We start from the raw sequence: 25679 nt of genomic DNA, 5'->3' as shown, positions 1-25679 counted from the left end.
TTGGTCACTGTCCTTCTACATGGTAGGCCATTAGTATTACACAATATCTAACAATAAATAAAGGAATTTTAACAAAAAAAACAGTTGTGTTTTCTCTCTGAGAACATCTGTAATAAACGTAGAGTCTGGTCTTAGAGGCCTCTCTGTGATAATATGACTTGTGTCTCTTTCTATGACAAAAATACAATTTGTGGCTTATTCATTTTCTTTATCAACAATTCATTAATTTCACACTTAAAAATATTATTTTGTATTTGTTCTGTAAAAAAAATAGATCATGATTGCTTTACTCATCATGGTAAAATTTTGATGAATTAACTTTCTGAAAGGACAACGCATTGACCTGATGAGTCCAGACACATAATATCAAATTGTTAGATATTGTCCTCTTATTTCTTAAACACCTTTGTTTAAAGGGTGAGGGAGGAGATTGCTGTCTTAGAAAATGATCATGCTCACAGATTGACAGATTCACTATATTCACAGAGAGACTCCCAGTGCTTTATGACATTATATGTTTAGTGTTTTGCTATTCTTTCATCTTGCCATTATGCTTCATTGAATCATGAGTTAGACATTAAAGAATGCAATTTAACAAACCAATAAAGTCCATGCAACAAGTATGAAAACACACTAGCAAAGGTGAAGTGCCTAATACCTGCCCAGAGAACATGGCAAATCCCATTGCCTCTGGAACAGCTGCTGAGAACACAACTATTAGGATCTCAATGGGATTCTGTGAAAGTCAATTTGTTTTATAGTTCACATTTGTAAATTGTATAGAATTAAACAAAAACTGTTTCACTGTCTTTCCCTTGAAAACTATGAAAATCCCTACAGGCTACTCAATTGACCACATTTTGAATCATACTGGCTTATGGGGCAAAAGCAAGACATCCTGGAATGCCTGAAGAGGCCTCCGATGCACCAACTTTTTTGCATAATTTATGTAAACTAATTCATTTTTAGTTGACATTAGTCAACCTAAAGTTGAGAATTTTTTTTAATAACCTGTCAAAGGAGAATAAATAAAAAAAAAAAAAAAACTTGAGGGCTTCCCTGGTGGCGCAGTGGTTGAGAGTCCGCCTGCCGATGCAGGGGACACGGATTCGTGCCCCGGTCCGGGAAGATCCCACATGCCGCGGAGCGGCTGGGCCCGTGAGCCATGGCCGCTGAGCCTGCGCGTCCGGAGCCTGTGCTCCGCAACGGGAGAGGCCACAACAGTGAGAGGCCTGCGTACCGCAAAAAAAAAAAAAAAAAAAAAAAAACCTTTACAAGTGTGACTCTGGCATGTTCTAAGAATTTCATCCTTTATAGTACCATATTTATTGTATAGGTTTTATTTATTCACTTGCTATTGTATAGGTTTTATTTATTCACTTGCTATTTTAAGAGGAAAAGTTTGATGAGAAGGAAATGCTAATCTTTGAGATCATAAACCAGGAATAATGTATTAGTCAAGACAGAGTGGGTTACACTTCTATAACAAACAACCCCCAGAATCCAATAACACAAAATAACAAAGGTCTATTTCTCCCTTGGGGTATGTATACACTGCAGGTTAGCAGGGGGCTTTGCTCCCATCTCACCCTTGTCCTCATTCTGAGATGCAGGCCAATGGACCAACCCCTGTCTGGAACATCGCCACTCCTGTGCGAGAAGTGAAGCAGAGCTCAGAAGGGCCCCTTATTGAGGATTAAATGCTCCAGCCTAGAAATGACAGGTATTTCTTCCATGCACACACCTTGGCCAGAAATGGTCAGATCCAACCTGATGATAAGAGCACCAGGAAGTGCAATCCTACCCTTATCCATAGTGGGAGGATGGAAATGTTTGTAGAACTGCACAGAATCCCACCATGAGTGATCAGGTGGGGTTGGCTGCTCCTTCTAACAAGTGTTTACAGGGCATTCCTGGTCCAAAGTACGGTTCAGGTTGCCAAGAGAGTTCAGCAATGATTTCAGGTTAAATAGTATGGAACAAATCCGGACAGACTCAAAAATCAATTCAGAGTAACAAAACATGTCATAAGAACCAGAAAAGACAGGAAAAAATGAATCAAGAGGACTTCTGAATAGGGAGAGAATTCTTTTTTGATTTAAATGACTGGGGAAGTCTTCACAGAGGAGATTTTGGATAGAAGCCTTAATATAGGAAAAGATTTTAATATGCAAGGATGGGACCAGGAGACAGAAAGAAGGGATTTCTGAGCAGAACAAACAGCATGGTGAAAGTAATGAATTTTGACACAGCCACTTTATAATTGTATGTTGTCAGTTTTACAGTGACAATGATATCTTAAAGTTCATTTCCTCACCCTCCATGGAGTGCCTGATACTTACCTTATGGTTGTCTTATTGGGGTATTGGGCATACTTATATCAATAGTATCTAACTCTGAAGGCTGTTTTATTATTATGGTTGACTGGGGGCTATTGAGCACTTGGAGAGGTACTTCCTGAAACTATGTGTCTTTGTTATTAGACGAACCACAAAGAACGTAATCTTGAATTTTGACAGGAGGGAAATAACCATTTCACATCTACTTTATATCCCTTGTTGCCCCTAATTAAGAAACTGCAGAAATTTCATTGTGAATTCATTATGAGTGGCTCTATCTCCACTTAGGAAAAAGTAATGGAATGGGAAAGCAAATGAGAGAAATACAGAAATGTGAAAATAGGAAAGCATGCGAGGTCATATCCCGTCTGCAGCAGGACAGCTGTGGGGCAGAGCCATTGCCTCAGGTCAAAGGAATGAGGTAGCCACTGAGTGTTGAATGTAAGAAGCACTGAGCACTGATCACATTCATGTTATCGGAATCAGGGCAATAGCAAATCAGCAGAGCTAAGGCATGATTGATAAGGGGGCCATGGGACTTTGGTATTTGCAGGCACTGAAGAAACATGAGGAGTTGTCAAGAATGGAGTGCATGGCATGCTGGGATTGGGCTAGGTAAGGATGGGACACTCCAGACTGCTGCTGGATTTCAGACCCAAGGCCAGTGAGATCACCTCACAGTTAGAGCTGACCAAACTGCTCTAGGTGGGGCGGTGGGTGGGCACTCTCTATCTGGATTATAATTTCCTCTCAATGCCAATCTTGGGAGATGCTACACATAGAAGAGGTTATGACCCTCACACCAATTTCACCAGTTTGATTCCTGGAAAATAGTCATTGAAGGGGAACTTAACTTAATAAGCATCTCCCCCACCCCAGGAAATTTATGAAGCTGACAGGCCTTCCCAATTAAACCTGGCTAACAGTAGTGGTTCTTAATCTTTATCCCACACTCCAAAGCCAAAGCCACATTCCAGACCTACTAAATCATGATTTCTGGGGTAGGGCATGGATGTTGATGGGGCTCAGGGCAGGCCGGGGCAAAATATGTCAAAGTGGCATATTGATTATTTTGAATTAAGGTTCCTTAGCAAAAAGCCAGTGCAAGAAGGACACTCTGACCCTCATTTGTCCCCCTGAAAGCAGGAAATAAATCTCCAATGTGAAAGGTATGCTTCCCTGCACCAGGAAGTACAGAGAGACCTTTATCACCAGAAATAGGGAATTCAGGGCCCAGTGTGTAAACAAGCTCTGCTTAGATTCTTCACTAATTAGTACCCAAATCTAAGTTTCTCCGTCATGTCAGTTCTCAAGAAATGTAGTTTCTTTGTCTAAAAGGTATAAAAGCTGTCCGCTTTGGTCACTTCTCTGGGCCTCATATCCCTATGGAGCCCCTATAAGTACATAATTAAATTTGCTTTTTCTCCTGTTAGTCTGCCTCGTGTCAACTTAATTATCAGACAAGCCAGAAGAACCTAGAAATGTAGAGGAAAGGTTCTCCTTCCCAACAATTGGTTTAGTTCGTAGGATCTTCACTGGCTGGAAACTGCTTTCTTTCAGGACTGGTGCAGATAAAGAGATTCTGGGAACCCTGACAAAACGCCACAGAATGTAAGAATTCTTATCGCATGAGTCTCCTGAATCTCTGTTTGCAAGGTCTGGTGGAAGTAAAAGTGGTGAGAGTCCTTTTTCTCTTTTTCTAAATGTATTTATTTATTTATTTACTTGTAATCTTTATTGGAGTATAGTTGTTTTACAATGTTGTGTTAGCTTCTACTGCACAGCAAAATGAATCAGATATATATATATATATATATATATATATATATATATATATAGCCCCTCCCTTTTGGATTTTCCTCCTATTTAAGACACCACAGTGTATTAAGTAGTTCCCTGTGCTAGACAGCATGTTCCTCTCAGTTGTCTATTTTATACACAGTATCAATAGTGTATATGCGTCAATCTCAATCTCCCAATTTCTCCCACCCCACCCTTTTCTTTTTCTAAATTTAGATTAGCAGAAAGTATTTGTGGAGTTTGTTCCTTGGATTTAACAACTCTGGTGAAAATTTGGTAATGAGTACGCTTATTCATCCCTTTTTTTTCCCTAGAGATGGTCACTGCTTTCCCTTTTCTCTGTCGTGTTGTTCATCGTACGGAGGAAAAAAAATAGGGCAGAACGCTGGCATGGGCCCCATAAGGCTACTGTTCAAGCCGACCTCTGGTACATTCAGGGATCTCATCAGACCCACATCTGTTTAGATAAATTTTGCTGGGGGTCTCCTAGGTAAAAACTAGATGAGGTTTTTCCTTTTATTTTATCTTATGTTCTGAGACCTTGGCTTTGTAACCAGTGAGAATATATTTTCTGGCCTCTGCCATTTGGGAGGTGCAGCTTACTGGGGTGCATCTGGTGGCCAGATGAATGAATAGACTGGAGTTCCAAGACACAAAGTCAAAAGCAGCACTCTCTTTATCTGGCTGTGCCAGATTTCAGGGCAGTTTGTCACAAAGGGTCACAGTCCATCAGGGGCCTTTGTTGTCTCAACTATCGTTGTTTTGTTAGTGCTGGAAAATACCATTCCATTAGCACCTGCTTGGTGTCATAGATTATTAGATTTGTAACTGGACACATCTCATGGTTTCCCTGTGAGACCTGAGACACCATTTTCACTGCACCATCCTTCCTTACCACCTGTGCAATTAAGGTTTTTGCTTTCTCAGGTTATCTTTGAGAATGAACTTGCTGAATCTTGTGAGGGCTGAACTCTTTTGTGAGATGCCTCCTGCATCCTTGGTTAAGCCATAAAAAGGCTTATTATTGGTTTGGGTCACTATTAAGATCCAGCGTGCCAATAGCCAGATGATAACCCTTTAAATTGAAAATCTAAATTGATATTTTTTACAATTGTCTTATTGGTGTCTGTGGACAGACCAAATTAAAAAGTGGATACAAAGAAATATAACAGCTAACCTTACAGACTCCCTAACAAGATGAAAGAACAGAAATTAAACTTAGAACAAATTGAAGTTCCCATCCGATATAAATTTCCCTTCTTAAAATATAGCCCCATCTCCTCAAGCAAATTCCCTTAACTCCCAAAACTCCTTCACCTTTCACGGAAAAGCCTTAAACACCCAGCTGCTTATTTTAACTTCCCTTTCTCTACAAATTTTACAGAGAGAGCTCCAGCCTAATTTCTAGAACCAAAGTCTACAGGTTACTCATATTAGTGCTCTAACCAGGAAATAAATTAAGCAGCAGCACCCAGGATGGACAATAAGGTTTTGCCCTCCTGTCCTCCATTTTGCTGAGCCCTATAATCAGGCTTTCCAGCTTCAGGTCTTCCTATGCAACGTCCTTTGCAGATATATCCTAGACCCCCATCCCAAATAATTAATGTCCTCTAGACAGCAGAACATAAAAAACGTAAAAATATTTTGATTTCCATCTTAGCTGGAAGTTTTCTCCCTGATATAAAAAGGCAAATTCAAAATAGTGTGATTGAGTGAGCAAATCAACCTCGTTTAAACATAATGAAAAAGCCTACCTGATTCTTTGAAGACAGCTTACAGAAATGCAAAAAAGTGTAAAATCAACAATATTCAATTTACTACTTGAGTCTTTAGAAAAACAAAAACATAATTCTGAAATATCTCAGAATCCACTCAGACATTTTCCTATTTACCACCAGACGTTTGCAGATATTACAAAAATCAGGATACTGGATGTACAATTGGTCTGTACTTAACAAAAAGAAGATAAAGTTTAAATAGTAATTACGCTAGACTTCTATAATAGTCAAATACACCCCAAACTCCTAAGAGAAAACTTGCATTCTTTCTGTCTTCTGAAGTTGTAAATTTTACCATGTCTATGTAAACATCCTGGAAGGTAATTAAAAATCTGCCCAGACTGAAGAAAAAAAGTGAGGTGGTGGGGGGAGTTGCCTTTTTAAAATACATACTGTTGGAAAGACTGTCTTGTCCAAAATCTAGTGCTTGGCCTTCTTAAGATTACTTGTCGGAAACAAATACAAAGCTTAAAAGTCTTCCCCATAAAGAGTACAAAGCTTTAGCCATCTGCACATATAAACTTAACTTATTCCAACTGTTATTTATAAACCAGTGAGTTCTATATTGTTATATGTAATTCATGACTGAAAATTTTAAATGAAAGCTATAAGATCTCTGTTTGTGTTTGTATGTCTATGTATGTGTATTATAGATATGGTATTTTTCTACCTTCAGGTACAATTGCCAAATTTAATTTGTAAAAGAGCTCTATTTAATTGGCTTAAAATTAAGCACTTATCAATTAAGTATATTTAAATCTCATAAATATAACAGAAACTAACCCATATGTTTTTCAAATTTATGTGATCTACAATAATTTTTGGTAAATAAAATCTAGTTTAAGTTTGTTGGTTTAATTAATACAGGTATGTCTTTAGAGTTATCAACATTAAGTATAACACTTTTTTTCTACCTAGGTTTACTAAAACTCAAATAAGTTTATCTTATCTCTGTTATAAAATTTGTTATCAAGAAAAATAAGGTGATGGTTAATAGCTTGAATGTATTGTTAAGTCTTCAATCTTCAGGAGTAATCTAAGTATGATTATCTTTTAAAAATGAATTAAATAGATGTAAATAAGATAAGAATGTTTAGGTGAACTTTTTAAGTTAAGTTAATTGCTTTACGATATATCCATTTAATTTCCCAAATCTCTTTAACTTCCACCCTTAGAATTTTGCTAATTGAAATGATGGGGATTTATTAAATGTCTGATAATTTCCAGATAAGATAAAATACTGAGACATTAATTGCTGAACAAGTCTATCTAATTTTGACTTCTTATTACAGAGTCTAAAGATATTTTAGCCTATTCATAAACATGACATATGCCACATTGAAAATTTGTGCTATGAGGAAATGTATGTTTCTAGAAATTATGGAAAGTATTCATAAATTTGCCAGTCTAAAGACTGCTGGTGTAATAGTTCACAATTGCTTACTTCATAGTTTTCACTAGAAATTAAAGTTTCTAAGGGTTAAGAATTCTAATTAACATATATGATTAAAGTTACTGGAAATAATAAGGGAAAGAACTTTATATGCAAGGAAAGTAGGATGTGTTTTTGGTTAGAAAAGGTATGAGATATGAAGATGCATTTTTGTTGAGGGAAAATAAAATAATTTTTTCCTAAAATAAAGCTGAATGGTAAAAAAAAAACAAGGGATGAACTAAAATGGACATAGAAAGTTGTAGAAGGTTTATGAAAAAGGAATCTAAGAAAGTTTATGTGTGATCAATGAATTTGTTATAAAGTTTTTAAAAATAAGCTTTAATATCAATAATGTACTTAGGTAAAACTAAGCCTTAATTTTCCTTCATCTGCTAAAAGAAAAAGGTTTATTGGACTATTTGTCTGCTCTTGTGAAAGGTTTTTTTTTTTTTTTTTTTTTTAATCTTTAACGTAATCTGCCTAGAAAAACAAAGATTCTATGTTTTGCCTTTATCGGCTTTTTGATCATTTTTAAAAAATTGTATCTTTTCTATATTAAAATGCTAAAGCTTTGTACAACTATTTAACCTTCTGTATTTGCCTGTGAAGTCTTTGTTGTCATGGTTAAATGAATAAGTATTGTTTCACAATAAATTACGATCCTATTTGGCCAAGTGTTCTAAAATCTCCAATATTTTTGACAAACTTCCCCCAAAATCAAATTCTAAATGAAGTCTTTTTGACCAAAAACTAACTTTGAGAATTTCTAGAGGGCACCTGGAGCATCCCAAAGGATATATTCTCTCTACTTACAAAAGGAGAGAGATTAAACTAATTAGGTGTATTTGATATGTTAAATTACATGGGAAACATTATCAAATAAGTGATAATAAACCTTCTGAGGTTATATTGTATGGGTAAATGTTATTAATGTAAGTGTTCTAGAAAATATATAAAATTCCTAAAAATCTGATATGTCCTAGTATAATGTTATTGTTTGTAATTCTAATTACTATTTTAAAATGTGTGTCACAAAAATAACCAAATTTCCTTGTCAATTACATTAATGAATTCTCATTTGATAATCATGGTCATTTTTAAGTCTATTTGCTTTTTCAAGTATGTTTCATCTTCAGAGAAATTCATGGAAAGGACTCTTAACATATTCTAAAATACTGTCTCTGTTAACTTTCAGACCGTACCACTAAACTAGGTAAGAAGTTACAAAACACTAATAGAGAAACAGATGGCTTCATAAAACTACTAACTAAAGATCAAGATCAACAAGAATTAATTACATGGGACTGAATGAATAGGATGATTATAAATTTTACGACTTTTTTGTTTGAAACATTGTTAATGTTTTGTTTTCCAGATATAAGGAAAACTTTCCTCTTAAACTATGACTTACAGAAGTTTGGTAAATTATTCCTTTGAAGCAGACATTTACCTTTTTCTCCCTACCTGATTCTTCCAGAATTTGAAAATTCAATGAGTATTCTTTATGGCAATATAGTTATTTGCATAAGTTCACTAAGAATCTGTTCTCTTTATAACAGGACACAATTGGAAGAACTGGCTATATTACCAAGGCTTTGACTGGGATGTCACGCCTTTGAGAGAAGCATGCATAAACTCAGATATGACTAAACAGGTTTAAGGAACTAAGGTTGACTTAATGGAGCCAATAAAGCCCCTTGAAAAAAGTCTGGTACCTTGCTTACAGGGTTCCCGATAGCCTAACCAGGTAAAAAAGGTCACTTCTTGGCAAGTGCAGGAACCTCTGAACATGTTGTGGACCTCAAAATCAAAGGAATTAACCCAAACCTTTAGATATTGCAGGGGAAATCTGATGACAAACAAGTCCTTAGCGTTGCCTCCTAGTCTTGCGAAGCATTTAAAAGTTCAATCTGGGATTCCTTATGAAAAATTCCAGCAAAGCAGAATAAAAGAGTCTATGTGGTCAATCACTATTCTTGCTGCACTTATATAAATAGCCAGGCCAAGTGTAATGAAACTAGACTCATTTTTCAAATAAGTTAATCTTAATTTTTTTCTCTTTGGTAAAAATGAGGGTGATGTTGAGAGAGAAAAATTATGTCTCAGTAATATTCTTTTGTGGATATTAGATTCTGTTGCTGGAGAAGCGGATGCAGGAGAATGGTCATGTCCCATCTCTCCTGCGAGTTGGGAGAGTTCCTGGGGCGGGTTGCCAAATGAGGAAAGAATTCAAGAGCGAGCCAAAGTAAAGTGGAAGCGAGTTTACTTAGAGAAGTTTTTATGGGCTGGGTAATTACATATGCTAATGAGGGGGAAGAACATTCTAACAATTTAGAAGATGGGGTGGGGATTCCCAGGAATTGGGCCACCTCCCAGGTTTTGGCCTTTTATGGTCAGCCTCAGAACTCTCATGGCACCTGTGGGTGTATCACTTAGCATGCAAATGTGTTACAGTGAGCATATAATGAGGCTTAAGGTCTACTGGAGATCCAGTCTTCTACCTAGTTTGTTCTTGGGCCTAGTTTGTTCTAACTAGTTTTGTACGTAATTAAATTTTGTTTTTCTCCTGTTACTCTCATGTCAATGTAATTATTAGGACTGTTACTGAGTCCAAGCTCGCTCTGCTCGCCACACGACAGGCCAATAAATAGGGAGATGAAGAGTTGGGGCAAGGAATAGTGACTTATTCAGAAAGCCAGCAGACCGTGAAGATGGCGGACTAGGGTCCCCAAAAAACCATCTTATTGGGGCCTGGATGCCAGTTTTTTTTATAGAACAGAGACGGGGAGGAGGTGAGGGAGTAAAGTAAAAAGGCCATTTATCTTGCAAAATCGGAGGGGATGTGTTAATTTCTTCTTTTCTGCAGCCATTCACAGGTGGGCAGGGTCAGAATGTCTCTCTGTGGGCTGAACAAAGGCCTTTGTTTTAACAGTCAGGCAGAGGGGCATGGTTCCCTGTGGCAGGCCATTATGTATGCTTACAGCTATAGACAGTGATTATAATAACAAAAGCAAAGAAAAGCAAAGGTTAAAGTAAAAGAAACATATCCAACAAGGAGTCAGAATTGGCTCTTCCCTGTTACAGGCCAGCCAGAAGAACCTAGAAGGGTGGAGGAAAATTTTTCCTCCCCAACAGCATCAATAAGTTTCAAAACTCCACATGATTCCAATGTGCAACAAAATTGGAGTATAAGTAGATTACAACCTTGCTACTCAAACCGTGGTCGGTGGTCCAGGAGCATCCATAGAACCTAGGAACCTATTAGAAGTGCAGATTCTTAGGCCCCACCCCATCCTGCTGACTCAGACTCTGCTGAAGCACAGGTCTCAAGTGCTTTATTTGCACGTTAAAGCTTGATAAGCACTGGATGGGATGCCCTTTAATGGGGCCTAATGGGGCCTGCTGGTTGTTAATTATTTCTGTAAATGGAGAAATCCCTGAATAATGTAGTATTAATGATCTTGGGAGGGGGAGGAGGGGTGGAGTGTGCCGAGAGCCAGACTGGAGAAAGCTGTTAAAGAGGCTTAAAGAAACTGAAAGGTTCTGGCTGATTGCTGTATCTGCATAGATTAATTTTCACACTGCCACAGACCTTCGAAAGAGTCTTACATAGTCCGAGGGGGTTTATTTCCATTGAAGGCTCAAAATGTGACAAGACAGCTCCAAATGCTTTGTGCTTATGGTTAATTTAATTCTCATGGCCACTTATGCTGCGGATGCTAATGATTCCCATTTTGCAGAAGCACAGGAAGGTTAAGAACCTGCCCACGGTCATCTAGCTATTCAGTGGCTGAATGATGGTTTTGTTGTGTTGATAGTTGTTGTCTTTCAAAATCAAAAGTCAGGTTTATTTTATAGTTGGTGTTGAGAAGGAGTAAAGACCAAGGGTGTCAAACAGAAATTGTGCCTGGGAACAGTGCTGGGGCTTTGTACATCAACTCCACTTAACAGCCTGGCTTTCCTGAGGAGGCCAGGAGATTTGGGGGAAACAGGATTAAAGAGGAGTTTTTCTCCACTTCACTACTCCTATTCTAAGCCAAGGAGGGGCCCTGACCCTACTCCTTCCCTCTCACCTCACTCTGCCCGTAGCATCATGTCAGCCCAGCGACAAACAGTGAGGAAATTTCCTTCGAACACCGCAGGGCAGCTGCGGTTGCTGACCCCAGACCTGCAGGGCCTGACAATCTCCTATGTGGTCAACAGGTGCAAGAAAGCAGCTGCAGAAGAACTAGGGCGAGACCACCACAGACCCGCTATGCCCTGAAGAGTAAGAAATACCACCACCTTCCAGCCGTGTGTCAGAACCGAAGCTTTATTTTAATATTCTTATTTTCAGAATATCACTGGCAACTAGAAACTTGTATGCAAGAATGATTTTTACAACTGTAAATAAAATAGATAATGGAATTGTAACAGTAAATACACCTTAAATATAAATATACACATTGCTATCCCACATGTATAAAAGTCATGCTCTGTAAATGTTCTGTCCACACACTGTCTTTGTGGGGCACTGAATTCCAGGATGGATCTTTGAGGGTTTACATGTGTCCCATTAGTTATGGACATTTCCAGAGAGCTTATGTAGGAGCAACACATTACAAATTTTGAAAAAAAAATTAAGTATCACAGAACATTTTTGGGGGATATTTAATACTTCTGTTCTATAAAGAGAGCATTTCTTAAATATCACAAATGGTGAAACAAATATACTAGCTTACAGATATGTACAATGTACTACTTTATACTTCAAAATGCAGGAAGATAAATTATATATATTTTATATATATATAATTTTAGATCTAATGAACAATTCAATATTGCTCTTGTGTTGGTCTTGCTGTATTGCATGCATGCCCAGGGCACGCCCATGGCTTGTCACCAGATGGAAGAGGGATTGGCAGGGACAGAACGGGACCCATGGAGCCCCAAGCTTATTCCCGGAGTGCCATCTTCAAAGCAATATTTTGAGTTTTGTAACTTACTGTGGCAAGGTCAAAACCTTCTGTGTCCATATGCAATGCAGGACGTGTCCTCAAGAACCACAACTACTTATTCGGGGACTGGCCCACATAAATGCTAAAAATATCTGGTTCAGTGGGACTAACTCCTCCTGAATGTCCATTGGGGAGCTCCGAAAATATTATTTTGAGATAATCATCTATATCCTTAGTGCAGTTCATAAAAAATGATCTCAGAATAAAGACCCATGATTGAAGCATCAATGGCCTTCCAATAAACTCACAGGCAAAATACAAAGGAAGAAAATGTGTCCTGAATGAGAACAGATTTTCAATAATTACAAGCTTCTCATATTGATCAAGCTGTAAACACTTAAAAATGTAGACACTGCCTTGAGAGGGCTAAATGAATTTCTAACTTGGATTAGGAAGAATGGGGCAGTGACAGGGAGCCCACACACTGGGAGCCTTACGGACATTACAGCCTGTGGCAGACATCACATTTTACCATTAGTTTAACCCACCCAAGATCTCTAAAGTTCATTTTGGCCATGAAGTCCTGTTTCTTCTTCCACTTAACCCATATCCAGACTACAAATGGATGACATCTCTCTGAGAATAGAAATAGAAAAAAAAAAAAGGTAGGGACAAGTTGAAAAGCAAATGTTCTAGAAAACACACCAATGAGATCTCACTGTGAAGGCTGTGGAACAGCCACTTGGAACAGAAGGAGCCCATCAGAAGGTGTGTCCATTGGGACTTGGAGAGGGATTTGGTGGCACCCAGGCCACTTCTGTACCCTCCCTGTCCAAGTTCTGTTCTAGGAGGCCAAGAGAGGTGGGCTGACCATGGAGCCAATGGTTCTCAAAGTACCTCCCACACACTAAATACATCACAAGGATGAGTTATTAGCAGAGGAGAGGGGATGAGATGAAGGCAAGAAAATTTAACCAGAAAAAGATTAATTTAGGATCTGTTGAGAGCACAGAACTGCCCAATAGTTGCTGTAGCAGGAGGCACAGGAAAGACACAGCAAGTGCAGGAGAGAAAGGTATGTGCAAACGTCCGAACTTGACCATCCTGCCTCAGCTGGGCGCTGCTGCCCAGAAGCCGAGAAGCTCCCCTTACATGATCCTGAGGGCATCACTCTCTCTGCCTGCCAGGCAGGCAACAGGAAGGTGTGCTGAAAGGGAAAATTCCAGAGGAGGCCCGAGTGGGATGCAGACTGGAACAAACAGGAGAATTTACAGGCTCTGTCAGTGGGAATTTTCAGGAAGCAGAGCCAAAGCAGCCTTGAGGACGGCAGAAGAATAAGCTGAGTGGGCTATGCCCGGCCTGTGACGGAGCCTGCTGGACCCATTTCCACCTAGCATGCAGGAATCAGCAGTGGCCGTAATTTGGTTTGAAGAATTGAGGATGCACACGAGATCATTAGGAGGAAAAGATAATCATTTCCAGAGTGAACCCTGCATTGAACAGCTCTTAGAAGACATTTCTAATGGAACTTGCACGATAATCTATTACTTGAATGCATTTCCCAGGAATATACTCGTTATAGATAATCATCAAAAACACAGTGAACAAACTTTGTTTCAACGTATTTCATTAAGATGCAAAGTATGGCACAGACATGTCCGTGTCTGTTAGAAAATGGATGTGGCTTTTGGTCTTCGGATGGCCTTTGTTGGCTGTTACCCAGTTGGATACAGATCGAGTTATTGAAAAGAAGAAAATCATGTTGGAGGACAAAAATGTCTAAAAAATAGCTACTTTAATTGCTTTTATTTAAAATCTGAGGGCTGGAAGAGTTATACCCCTCATGGGTCAAAGGAAGGAAACTTCACATTTCTAAAACTCTCACAATATAACACACAGGAGCGTTATTGCAATGTTTTAGTATTGTCCACGATATCCTTACGCAAACATTTTAAACGGAAATTGAAGAATTTCTGACAGAGCGGCACACTCTTAGTGAATTCATCATTGTATGTGAAAAGAAATACCCTAAAAGGCTAAAACGATACCTGCTAATAACTAGACTTAGTGAGGTGAGGACCTCCCCTCAGAGTGGCAAGGCTCACAGGTCAGCTGGGAACTGACAGTGAACATCCTCTGGCGGGTAGAGAGGCTGTGTTATTTTTAATTCAGTAAAAGAACCATGGAACCGAACAACTTTGGCCTGGTCTTCTCACCTCTTCCCACCCCTCCCCTCCCCAAGGGTTGTCACTGGCTTCTGAGCAGAGGGGATGCCTGGTCTGGGGGTGGTGCTTGCAGCTCTGGGTTAACATGCTCTCACATGTATGCAGATAGTATTTCCCCCTATCGGCACACGCTGCTTCCGAGGGCACAAGCCCTCATGCCTCCTGATGGCGAACGATGCCTCCAGAAATGTCTGGCACCCCATTCGGTTCCCTGCAATGCTGAGCATGTTAGTTTTCATTTTAAGCATTTATCAGATTCCCTGATTCTGGAGAGGGGGTGCTTATTGGTGGTAGTGTAAAATGCCCTCTGAGGACAACAGCGCACATCTCGGTCAAAATGCAATATTTAACACGTGGGCATCTGACATGCTACCCTGACGACTGTGGGTTTCACGTGGAGGGGGAGGGGAGGAGAGGGAGACACACAATTGCTGCTCCCACGGGAGGGAGTTCACATGATCACGCACTTGCCCTTGAGCTTTTCTTTCCTCTTCTGCTGCTTGCTCTTTTTCCCATCGATCTGGAGGCTCACGGTCCTGCGCTTCTCCAGGTTGAGCAGCTCCTGGAAGAGCTCCTTCACATTGTGGTTGAGCTTAGCCGAGGTCTCCATGAAGGCGCACTTCCACTTGCGGGCCAGCACCTCAGCCTCGCTGCTCTCCACCTCGCGGTTCGGGCTCTCGTCACACTTGTTCCCCACAAGCATGATGGGGATGCTCTCCACATCCCCTTTGATCTCACAGATTTGTTCATAGATGGGTTTGAGCTCCTCCAAGGACTGCCGGCTGGTGATAGAGTAGACCAGAATGAAGGCATGCCCTTTGGAGATGGACAGCCGCTGCATGGCAGGGAACTGGTGGCTGCCTGTGGTGTCCGTGATCTGCAGGGTGCAGATGCTCTTGTCACAGCTGATGACCTGCCGGTAGGTGTCTTCCACAGTGGGGATGTAGCTCTCCCGGAATGTACCTTTCACAAACCGCAAGACCAGAGAGCTCTTGCCAACACCACCTGCGCCGAACACGGCCACCCGGTAATCGTTGCTCTGCTCTGGCATGTTGCTTGAGGGCTCCAACGATCAACTAGGAAGCACCTAGCAAAGGAACCAGATGTTGTTTGAGAGAATTAGTAAAAGAAAAATCTAGGAAAAGGTTGCTTTACCCTCTCTTGATAGCTTAAAACAAAATCGAAATGGTACAGTTTGCTTTCACTTTCCCAACACAAGAACAATTCAAATTTCATTTTATAATTCTGTAATTCTAAATCCAATAATTATAGCTAATCCCCAGTTTTCAACAGGGCTATTGATCTACTGAGGGGCTAACTGGAGCCAGTCTATTCCTCCTTATTGGACCATGGTTCTGAGCAGCTTTGCTCTCACATCACCCTGTGCTCAGGGAAAAGATGCCAAGTCAGCCCAAGGGAAGCAGAATCCAGGAAAGGTAATGGGGAGTGGAAATTAACCAAGCCCCAACATACACACACACACACACACACACACACACACAATCACAATCACAGCAGATCTTTACTATTTAACCTGAAGTACTGTGAACACCCAATACACTGGTCATAATATGTAATGTTTTAAAAGTACAAGGAGGGGGTTAAAGGCGAGGAGAATGCAATTTTTACTCAGTGTTTATGTTAACTCATGAAATCCTCACCAGCCTGCAGAACTGGTGTCATTATCCCTGTTGTGAAATGAGGAAACACAGAAGGAATAGGGGAATGTAATGTCCCCGACTTCACACAGCCAGCGAGAGGTGAGGCAGGGATGCAAACTGCAGTATCTCTGTCCCACAGGCTGCTGTCCCACAGGTTGCTGGACAGAGAGCTGGTCACAGGGGCCTGGGCACTACTCAGGCCATGGTGTGGACTCTCATTTAGCAGTAGAAGTTGACAGTTAACTAAGAAGCTTGGAGGGTCCTTTTATTAATCAAATTTAAAATGATTATGGGTGCTCTATTTTTAAGAATTATAAGAAGTCAAGTGTTACTAAGACAGTGATATAAACCACTGTTAATGGTCATTAAAATGGAGTAGAATGGGGTTTCCCTTCATCACAAACATCACCCGTTTCCTGACATACAGATTATCAAACATCTTTCATCCCGTTCCTTCTTTGGTAAGAAAGGACATATGACATGCAAAAAAGTAGACAGTCAAGAAAACAGCCAACATTTTTAAAACAAAGTAGACACGTAATACGGTAATGCGAAGCATGGAACCCATTTTCTCCAGGCAACATTGTGCTGACTTTCACTTTTCTAATCTTAGAGTAACCAAGGGACAGTAATAAAAGGCATTGCTCAAAGTCATTCTCAGAGACCAGTAAAAATTAAATATAATTAGCCATGGAAGGAAATGGGTATGTGCAGCTAATGTCTACTGGCAGACAGATCAGATCAAAGCCCAGGACTGTGGCATCTCATCTCCTGATTTTTTTCTGAGTTCACCATGTACATCTGACTGCAAATCTGCTCAATTAAATACTCAGCTGTTCTGTGTGCACTTGGTATCCCTAACCTTGCAAAAAACCGAAGAAGCATCTATATGTATATACATATATATGTATGTATGTATAACTGATTCTCTTTGCTGGACACCTGAAACTAACACAACATTGTAAATTAACTATACTTTGATGTTTTAAATGGTTACAATTTTTTTAAAAAAAGAACAAACTGAACCCAAAGGAAGAAAAATGAAAGATTAGATAACAGTGGAAAGTAATAAAGAATAGAAAACCAACAGAAAAAATTAATAGAACCAAAATCTGTTTTTTTGAAAATATCAACAAAATTAATTTTTGCACTAGACTGAACAAACAAAACAGTGAAAAGACTCAAATTATTAAAATCAGGAATGAAAGAGGAAACATTACTGATCTTGCAGAAATGAAGATTACAAGGGCATGACCAACTGTAAGCCAACAAGTTAGATTCCTCAGATGAAACAGATGGAAACTACTCAAGTAGACACAAGAAGAAATCAAAAATATGAATAGAACTTTAATTGAATAGTAATCAAAAAACTATCTAAAAAGAAAATGCCCAGGTCCAGATGGCTTCACTGGTGAACTCCAACAAACATTTAAAGAAGAATTAATACCAATTCTTCACAGTCTTCCCAAAAACTTAATAGGAGGAAACACTGCTTAATCTTTCTGAATCCAATATTACCCTGATACCAATACCAGACAAAGATGTCATGAGAAAACTACAGACCCGTTTCTCTTATGAATATAGATATAAAAATCAACAAAATACTAACAAATTGAATCCATCAATATACAGAAAGATTATACATCATAACCAAGTAGAATTTATGCCAGCAATGCAAAGTTGGTTTCATATCTATACATATATATATATATATATATATACATATACATATATATATATATATAAAACATGTATATAACGTAACACACCATATCAATAAAGGACAAAAACCATGATACCTCAGTAGATACAAAAAATTGACAAAATTCAGCACTCCATTATGTTAAAACAAAAACACTTAAGCCAGCAATGAAAGGGAACTTCCTCAACCAGATAATGGGCATATAATGAAAAATACCAAACTAACACAATACTTAATGGTAAAAGATTGAATGCTTTCTCCCTAGGATCAGGAAAAAGAGTTTCCACTCTTACAGCTTCTATTCAACATTTTGCTGGAGGTTTTAACCAGGAGAATTAGGCAAGCAAATGAAATAAAACCATCCAGATTGGAAAAGAATGAAACAAAACTATATTGCAGGTGGCATGACTTTGTAGATAGAATATCCTAGGGACTCCACTAAAAACTATTAGAACTAATAAAATAGTTCAACAAGTTTTCAGAATATAATACCCTTTTAAAAATTAATTGTATTTCTACACACTTGAAATGAACAATCTAAAATTAAGAAACTAATTCCATTTACAATGTCATGAAAAAAATAAGATACTTAGGAATAACCTTAACAAAGAAGTACAAAATGTATACTCTGAAAGTTACAAAATATTGTTGAAAGAAATTGAAGACCTACATTAGTGGAAAGACATCCATGTTTATGCATCAGAGGACTTAATTTTGTTAAGATAGCAATAGTCCCTGAATCACCTACACATTCAATGCAATCCCTAAGAAAATCCCAACTGACTACTTTACAGAAATTGACAAGCTGATCCCAATATTCACAGGAAAATTCAAGAGACCCAGAATAGTCAAACCAATGTTGACTGAAAGAAAAAAAGAACAAAGTTGGAGAACACATACTTCATGATTTCAAACTCACTACAAAGCTACAATAATCAAGACAGTATGATATTGGTACAGGATAGACAAATATATGAATGAAAATCTTCAGAGTCAAGAAATAAACTCTGACTTTTACAGTCAACTTATTTTTGAGAAGGATGTCAGAAAATTCAATAGAGAAAGAATAGTCTTTTCAACAAATGATGCTGGACAACTGATATTCACATACAAAGGAATGAAATTGGATCCCTCCCTTATACCATATACAAAAATTAACTCAAAATGGATCAAAGACATAAATGTAAGACCAAAAACTATAAAACTCTTAAAAGAAAATATAGGCATAAATTTGTGATCTTTGATTTGGCAATGGTTTCTTAGATGTGATATCAAAAGCATGAACAAGATTAAAAATAGGTAAATTTGATTTCAAGAAAGTAATAGGCAACCCAGAGAAAGGGAGAAAATTTCTACAAATCATATATCTGACAAGTGATTAATTCCAGAACATATAATAAACTCCTGTCATTCAATAACAGCAAGGAAAACCCAAAAACTAAAAATGAACAAAGCACTTGAATAGACATTTCTCTAAAGAAGCTATACCAATGGACAATAAGCACTTGAAAAGATACTCAACATTACTGTTACTAATTATTAGGGAAATGCAAATCAAACCACAATGAAATACCACTTCACTGCCACTTGGAAGACTTTAACAAAATCACAAATTAAAAAAAAACAAAAACAGAAAATAACAAATGTTAGCAATGTTGTAGAGAAATTGGAACCCCTGTGCATTGCTGGTTTCAATGTAAAGTGGTATAGCTGCTTTGGAAAACGTTCTATCACTTCCTCAAAAGCTTAAACAGAATTACCATAAGGCCCAGTGTTTTCCATAATTCTATACCCATGGGAAATGAAAACATAGCCACACAAAAAATTGTATGTGAATATTCATAGCAACATTATTCATAATAGCCAAAAAGTGGAAAAAACCCAAATGTTCACCAACTAATGAAGGGATAAGTAAAATGTGGTGGATCCATACAATGAAATATTATTCAAGAATAAATAGATATGAAGTACTGATACAAGCTACAGCGTGGTTGAGCCTTGAAAATATGATGCTAAATGAAAGAAGCCAGTAACAAAAGACCACACATATTGTATGATTCCATTCATATGAGGCATGCAGAATTGCAGATTTATAGACAGAGAAAGGATATTTGTGATTGCCTAGGGTTGGGGTGACATGGGCATTGGGGAGAAATGGGAAGTGACTGGACAGAATTTCCTTTTGAGTGATGAAACATTCTAAAACTGACTGTGGTAATGACTGCATGACCCTGTGAATATACCAAAAACTACTAAAGCGTATACTTTAATTGGGTGAATTATATCTCAATAAAGCTGTAGTTTTAAAAAAGACATTGTATAGGGCAGCATTCCACTGTATGTGATAACAGTGTCTACTGATTCTGAAACTGATTCGGTGCGAGAAATAATGTGCTAAACGTTAACAGGCTCGGCTTTATTCCTAATAGCCAGATGATGGAAACAACACACATCTTCACAGTAGAAATGATAAGCAAAGAATGGAATATTCATACTATAAAAAGAAATACACTGAATTAACTTATTCATACCATAAGAAAAAGCAACACAAAGAACAATACAAAGAATAATACATGCAACAACCTGGTTGAATCTGACAGTTGAGATGTGCTAGGCAGCCTGCTGGGCGCTAGAAATGTGCATATTTTCACATGGGTGGTGGTTACAAAGATGTTAACACTACACTGTTATAAGGTGGTTATACAGATTATTCTGAATGATTTTATTCTTTTAAAATTATCATGGAAATAAAATCACAATTTTTTTTAAAAACTGGGAAATCTAATAGGATTCATTCTCAGACCTCAGTTAAAGAAATACTATTGTTAGAGTTCAAGTATGATAAACCTAGAAAGTAAGGCTTTGATTTTGGAAACTAGGAAGTTGTTCAAAGATAGGGATATTGAATAACATTCCCCAAACTGAGAAGGAACTTCGAGACTGAAAAATGAAGCAGGCAACTCCATAAAGTAGAATTATGAAGTTTATTGAAGTGAACTTACATACAGGTTGGATCAGGCAGACAGCAATCCAGAAGCATTCACAGCTGCACTCCACCCTGCTGAGAGGGGTACAGGGGAATTTAAAGGGGCCAAAGTGAAATATAGAATCTGACTACCAAGTGAGAAGCACGTCTGTACCTGTCAGGAACCAGGAATTTTTCCTCCCCAGCGGGGGTCTCATGAACACCTGTGCCAGCAAAGGCACTCTTCCAGTTTTCATATCAGATGAAGGCAAGGGTAGAAGTTGATAGGAAATTTATCTGGCTTGGATGTATTCTTTGTGGGTTAGGCAAAAGCTCAGTCATGCAGAGAAGAGAAGGGCTAGGATTGCAGAACTAAGATGGAGCTGACAAAATGGAGTCAGTGTGGCTCAGCCGCACAGAAGTAAAGGAAGATTGGCAAAGTTTCAGTTAAGTGGTGTTGGGGAGTACAAGTCATTCTGCATTGGGTATGAGAGTGACGAGATGAGACAGCTACAAAGACAAGAAGTGTAGATTTCTCTTTAAGGAAATTTGGAGATTAAGGAAAGGAGAAGGGACAATTGGCAAAGGTTAAGGTAAGGGTTAGATGGGTGGGAAAGAGTATCTGTATGGGTCTGCTGATGGATATCTGATGGAGCAAATGTGGAAAAAAACAGGAGCCCCTGGGATTCAGGATGCACACACAGAAGGTTGGTCTTCAGGGAGAGAAGGAAGGGTAGGTGATGGCAGAGGAAGTCCCAATTAAACCTTCCCAGACCAACCCTGCTGTTCAGCTTAAAAACTTTAAAAACAAATAAATTTAAAAATAATGATATAATGCATGTACTTGGTTAAAAAAAAGAATAAACAAAATTGTAAAATACTCTTTTATCCACACCCAGACCCCTTCCTTCGGCAGCCCTAGTCTCTCTTTCCAGAGATACCCACTGTTAAAAAGAATGGAAACTCAGTTGTTTCCTGGTGTTCACAGTTAAATTTTAAATAATGCACTCATTGCTTGAATAATAGATCTTAATGTCTTGACTTACTGACTTTGGAACATCTCTCTCTATGAAATTAGCACTATTACCTTCCTCCATTGCCTAATTTTGTTAGGTATACTCTGTTTTTAAAGTACATACCAGTATTTGTGTTTTCCAGATATAATATTTGCAATTAGTTTCAAAATTTAAATTGTCTTCTGTGGTTCTTCTACAGGTTGTTTCTAAACCCTATCAATAAACAGCATTAAAAGGACTTTGTAAAGATTTTTCATTGCAGAAGTAGACAGGACTGGACCCACTGAGAGAGAAAGGTTATTTTCATTAAACTTTGCTGATTGCATAATTTTCTGTGTCAGCAACACTGGAGTCTTACTTTTTCTAGCTTTTTTGTTTGTTTTTTGCTTAAGTAATACAACTTTTGTATTTCAATTTATCACCTTCCTTGGACTCATTTTACGCTTTGGTATAAACATTACTGATAACTTCTTTTAGATGATGTTAAAATTTCTGAGCTCATGCCCTCACTTGATTGATAGAATTCTGCAGTCAAACTAAGGTCAAATTCTTTTTTCTTCAGATTTTAAAAATTATTTAATTTTATCATCCATGGTTACTGACATGAAATCCAAAACCAGTACGATATTCTTTCCTTTGTAGCAAAGTTGTATTTTTCCCTTCTCTGGCAGGGTTAGGATATTCTCTTTATTCTGGGAGTCATGACATTTCACTAGGATATATCTAGAACTGCTTTTTAACTATGGTGGGTTTTTTGTGGGGGCGGGGGGGTGAAGTAGATGGTTAAAAACATAACCCTTTCTGCAGCTTGGGAAATTTTTCTTTTTCTTTTTAAAATTACATCATCCCAAGCCCTATATCTTTTTCCTCTTTCTGAAACTTGTATTACAGGATGGACCAAGTATACCTGTTCTTGATTTCTCAAAATCTTTTCCTTATGTTGCCAATAAACTTTCTTGTACTCTGATATTTTTCTTTTTTAGAGAAGCACTTTGTTATCTCAGGAAAGGTGATACGATGCAGAATTTCAATAAGAATGCTAATTGAGATTTGTTGCTGCTATTCTTATCTGAGATACCTCTAGTTCCATTTCTTCATTGTGTTCCTTCTCTTTCATATGATTGGCTTCACCATATGTCTGTTGGTCTCTTGTAGCCCACTGATTTAAAGAAGAATCATATTGGCTGGGAAAGGCAGCTAGAGTGCGTTCTCTTGATGCGCAGATATGTTCACCAACAGCCTAGTCCCTATATAGGAAGGTTGTCTGGAATGACTTTACATATACCCTGCTACTTTCCTTTTCTTGAACTTGTCTGGACTAAACTGTCTCTACAGTCCCTTACACTTCTAAAAAGCATATACATAAACAGACAAATGAAGGAAAGTATCAAGGAAAGGCAGTAAACTATCCATCCCAAAATATCATAAAATATAAAAATGTGTGTCTTATAATAAAGATTCAAAATGAGACATTTTAAATACTGAAAATCAGGTTAGAGATGCAATATTTTGATTTATAAGAAGTATATATTTGGTCATTCAGACGACCAAAATGTATTTCTCATATATATATTTGGTCTTTGTCTATGGTTCCTGGCTTACAGCTCCCAAAACTCTTGGAATTTCATGAGTGGTAAGAGCAGTGGGAGCATCTTTTGTTAAAATATTTGGCCTCTTGTCCTTAGCTCCTAAAAACACTTCAGAACCATAAAGGTGTAATATGAGTGTTTTGTTATTCATAACAAGCCCCTTTCCATCACCTGGGTTGAGGTTAATAAGGTGACTTTGGGAAAGTACTTAAAGACTAGGGTTTGGTTGCCAGGATAACTAACCAACTTTCAGCCCCACCTCCCACCTCCTGGGAGGAGAAGGGGAGGAGAGAGCCTGCAGGTTGAATCAGTAGCCAATGGCCAATGATTTAATCAATCATACCTGTGTAATGAAGCCTCCACAAAAACTCAAAAGGACAGGATTAGGGGAGCTTCCAGGTTGGTGAACACATGGAGCCATGGGGAGAATGGTGCACCTAGAGAGGGCATGGAAGCTCTGTGCCCTTTCCCCATACCTTCCCTATACACCTCTTTCATCTGGCTGTTCCTGAGTTGTATCCTTTTATCATAAACCAGTAATCTAGTCAGTAAAATGTTTTCCTGAGTTCTGTGAGCCACTTTAGGAGATTAATCAAACCTAAGGAGGGGCTAGCAGGAACCTCTGATTTACAGCTAGTTGGTAACAACCTGGACTCGGCAAGTGGCATCTGAAGCAGGGAACAGTCTTGTAGGTGAGCCCTCAACCTTTGGAGGCTGATGCTATATCTGGGTGATAGTGTCAGAATTCAGTCAAATGGAAGGACATCCAGCTGGTGTCTGAAGAATCGTTGGATGTGTGGGGAAACCTCCTCCACATTGTAATTGGGTGCAGAATTATCAGAGGCTTATCCTAGGCCCACCTAGGATTGTAGGGAAAATGGACCTTGATTTCCTGAGTCACAAAAGTTGCCTATTCAAGTATCCTTTGGAAGACACATTAAATTCACGTGCATGAGATTAAAAATAAAAAAGGAAGAACAAAGAAGCAGCAGCAGCTCAGGTAAAACCACCATCTTTATCTGCATTATACCCTGAATTAAGCCTGCTTCAAAAAACAAATAATTGAAACAACGAGGTGCTATTGTATAGCACAGGGTCTTATATCCAATCTCCTGGGATAAATCATAATGGAAAAGAATAGTAAAAAAAAAAAATATATGTGTATAACTGAGTCACTTTGCTGTACAGCAGAGATTGGCACAACATTGTAAATCAGCTATATACTTCAATTAAAAAAAATCAATGACAAATGCAGGAAAAAAAAAAAAAACCAGTTGAAACCAGAGAAAAATCATAGATTACAAGAATTCAGCTGTCAGCCTTTGGAAAAGCCAGACAATTTAGTATACTATCCTGCCAAAAAGTCCCATTAACAGTCTGAGATCAAGGGTACCTTCATTTCCTGAAGTTTATACAGGCTATAACTGCTCAGTTTTTGCCTTGGTTTTCCACAATGCTTTCTCCTCAAGTAGATTTGTCTTCATTACAACATTTAAACTTTATTACCTTTAAGCAAATTCCATATTTAAAGTTGGTACTTGAGAGCCTATATTTAAAACTACTACTAATAAAAGGCAAATGGGTCATTTAAGTAAAAATAAGGACTATTGCTGATACTACAGCATAAATAAATATAACAAAAAGAAATTAACAATTTTTAACAGAACTTACATTCTCTAGGTAAGAGAGTGTACTTTGACGTATTTTTAGAATCTTAAATTTAATTAAGGATCCATCTTACTACCTTAGCTGAACATAAAAAATGAGAGATTTATTAGTGAGAAATGCCTGCCTGATTATAAAGAAGAGTTAAATATCCATGGCTCATCCTTCTCCAGAGAAGCAGAATCCTTTTTTCAGGAATCTTGTTTCATAGTGTTATGGAGACACCCACCCTAGCAATATTAGTGCAGGTGCTAAAGCAGGTGACACGTCTGCACCCAGATAATGGAGCCCCCATCCCATACATGGGGGGAATCCTTAGGCACTCATCACAAGACTCCTTATATCTGCAACAATGAAATAGAGAACTTGTAACATTTCTTGGAATGGAAGGGGGTAGAATAAATTTTTCTTTAAGAGTTTCATTACTGAGAGGTAAATAAGCCCACAGCTTAGGCACAGAAATACAGTTCACTGATGTTTGTCTAAAACTATTCCACTTGGGGAAAATATGACGGCCAAGAAGCCCAAACAGCCCAATAAAATGCACTTAGTGACATTTTGCAGACT

At 38.3% G+C, this 25679-nt stretch overlaps 1 protein-coding gene across 1 annotated transcript in view; it reads right to left on the bottom strand.

The window, feature by feature from the left end:
• Positions 1 to 11648: 11648 nt before the first annotated feature.
• DIRAS2 (DIRAS family GTPase 2) overlaps positions 11649 to 25679 on the bottom strand; it is a 29317-nt gene continuing 15286 nt past the window's right edge. Inside the window, exon 2 of the mRNA XM_019936288.3 lies at positions 11649 to 15601. Coding sequence (XP_019791847.1) covers positions 14966 to 15565 — 600 coding nt within the window. The 5' untranslated portion in view covers positions 15566 to 15601 and the 3' untranslated portion in view covers positions 11649 to 14965. The remainder of the gene's footprint in view (positions 15602 to 25679) is intronic.

This window comes from Tursiops truncatus, chromosome 6 (genome assembly GCF_011762595.2).
Source record: "Tursiops truncatus isolate mTurTru1 chromosome 6, mTurTru1.mat.Y, whole genome shotgun sequence".
Classification (NCBI taxonomy): domain Eukaryota; kingdom Metazoa; phylum Chordata; class Mammalia; order Artiodactyla; family Delphinidae; genus Tursiops; species Tursiops truncatus.
Note: the sequence above shows the minus strand (reverse complement) of the source record. Positions and strands in the feature narration are given on the sequence as shown.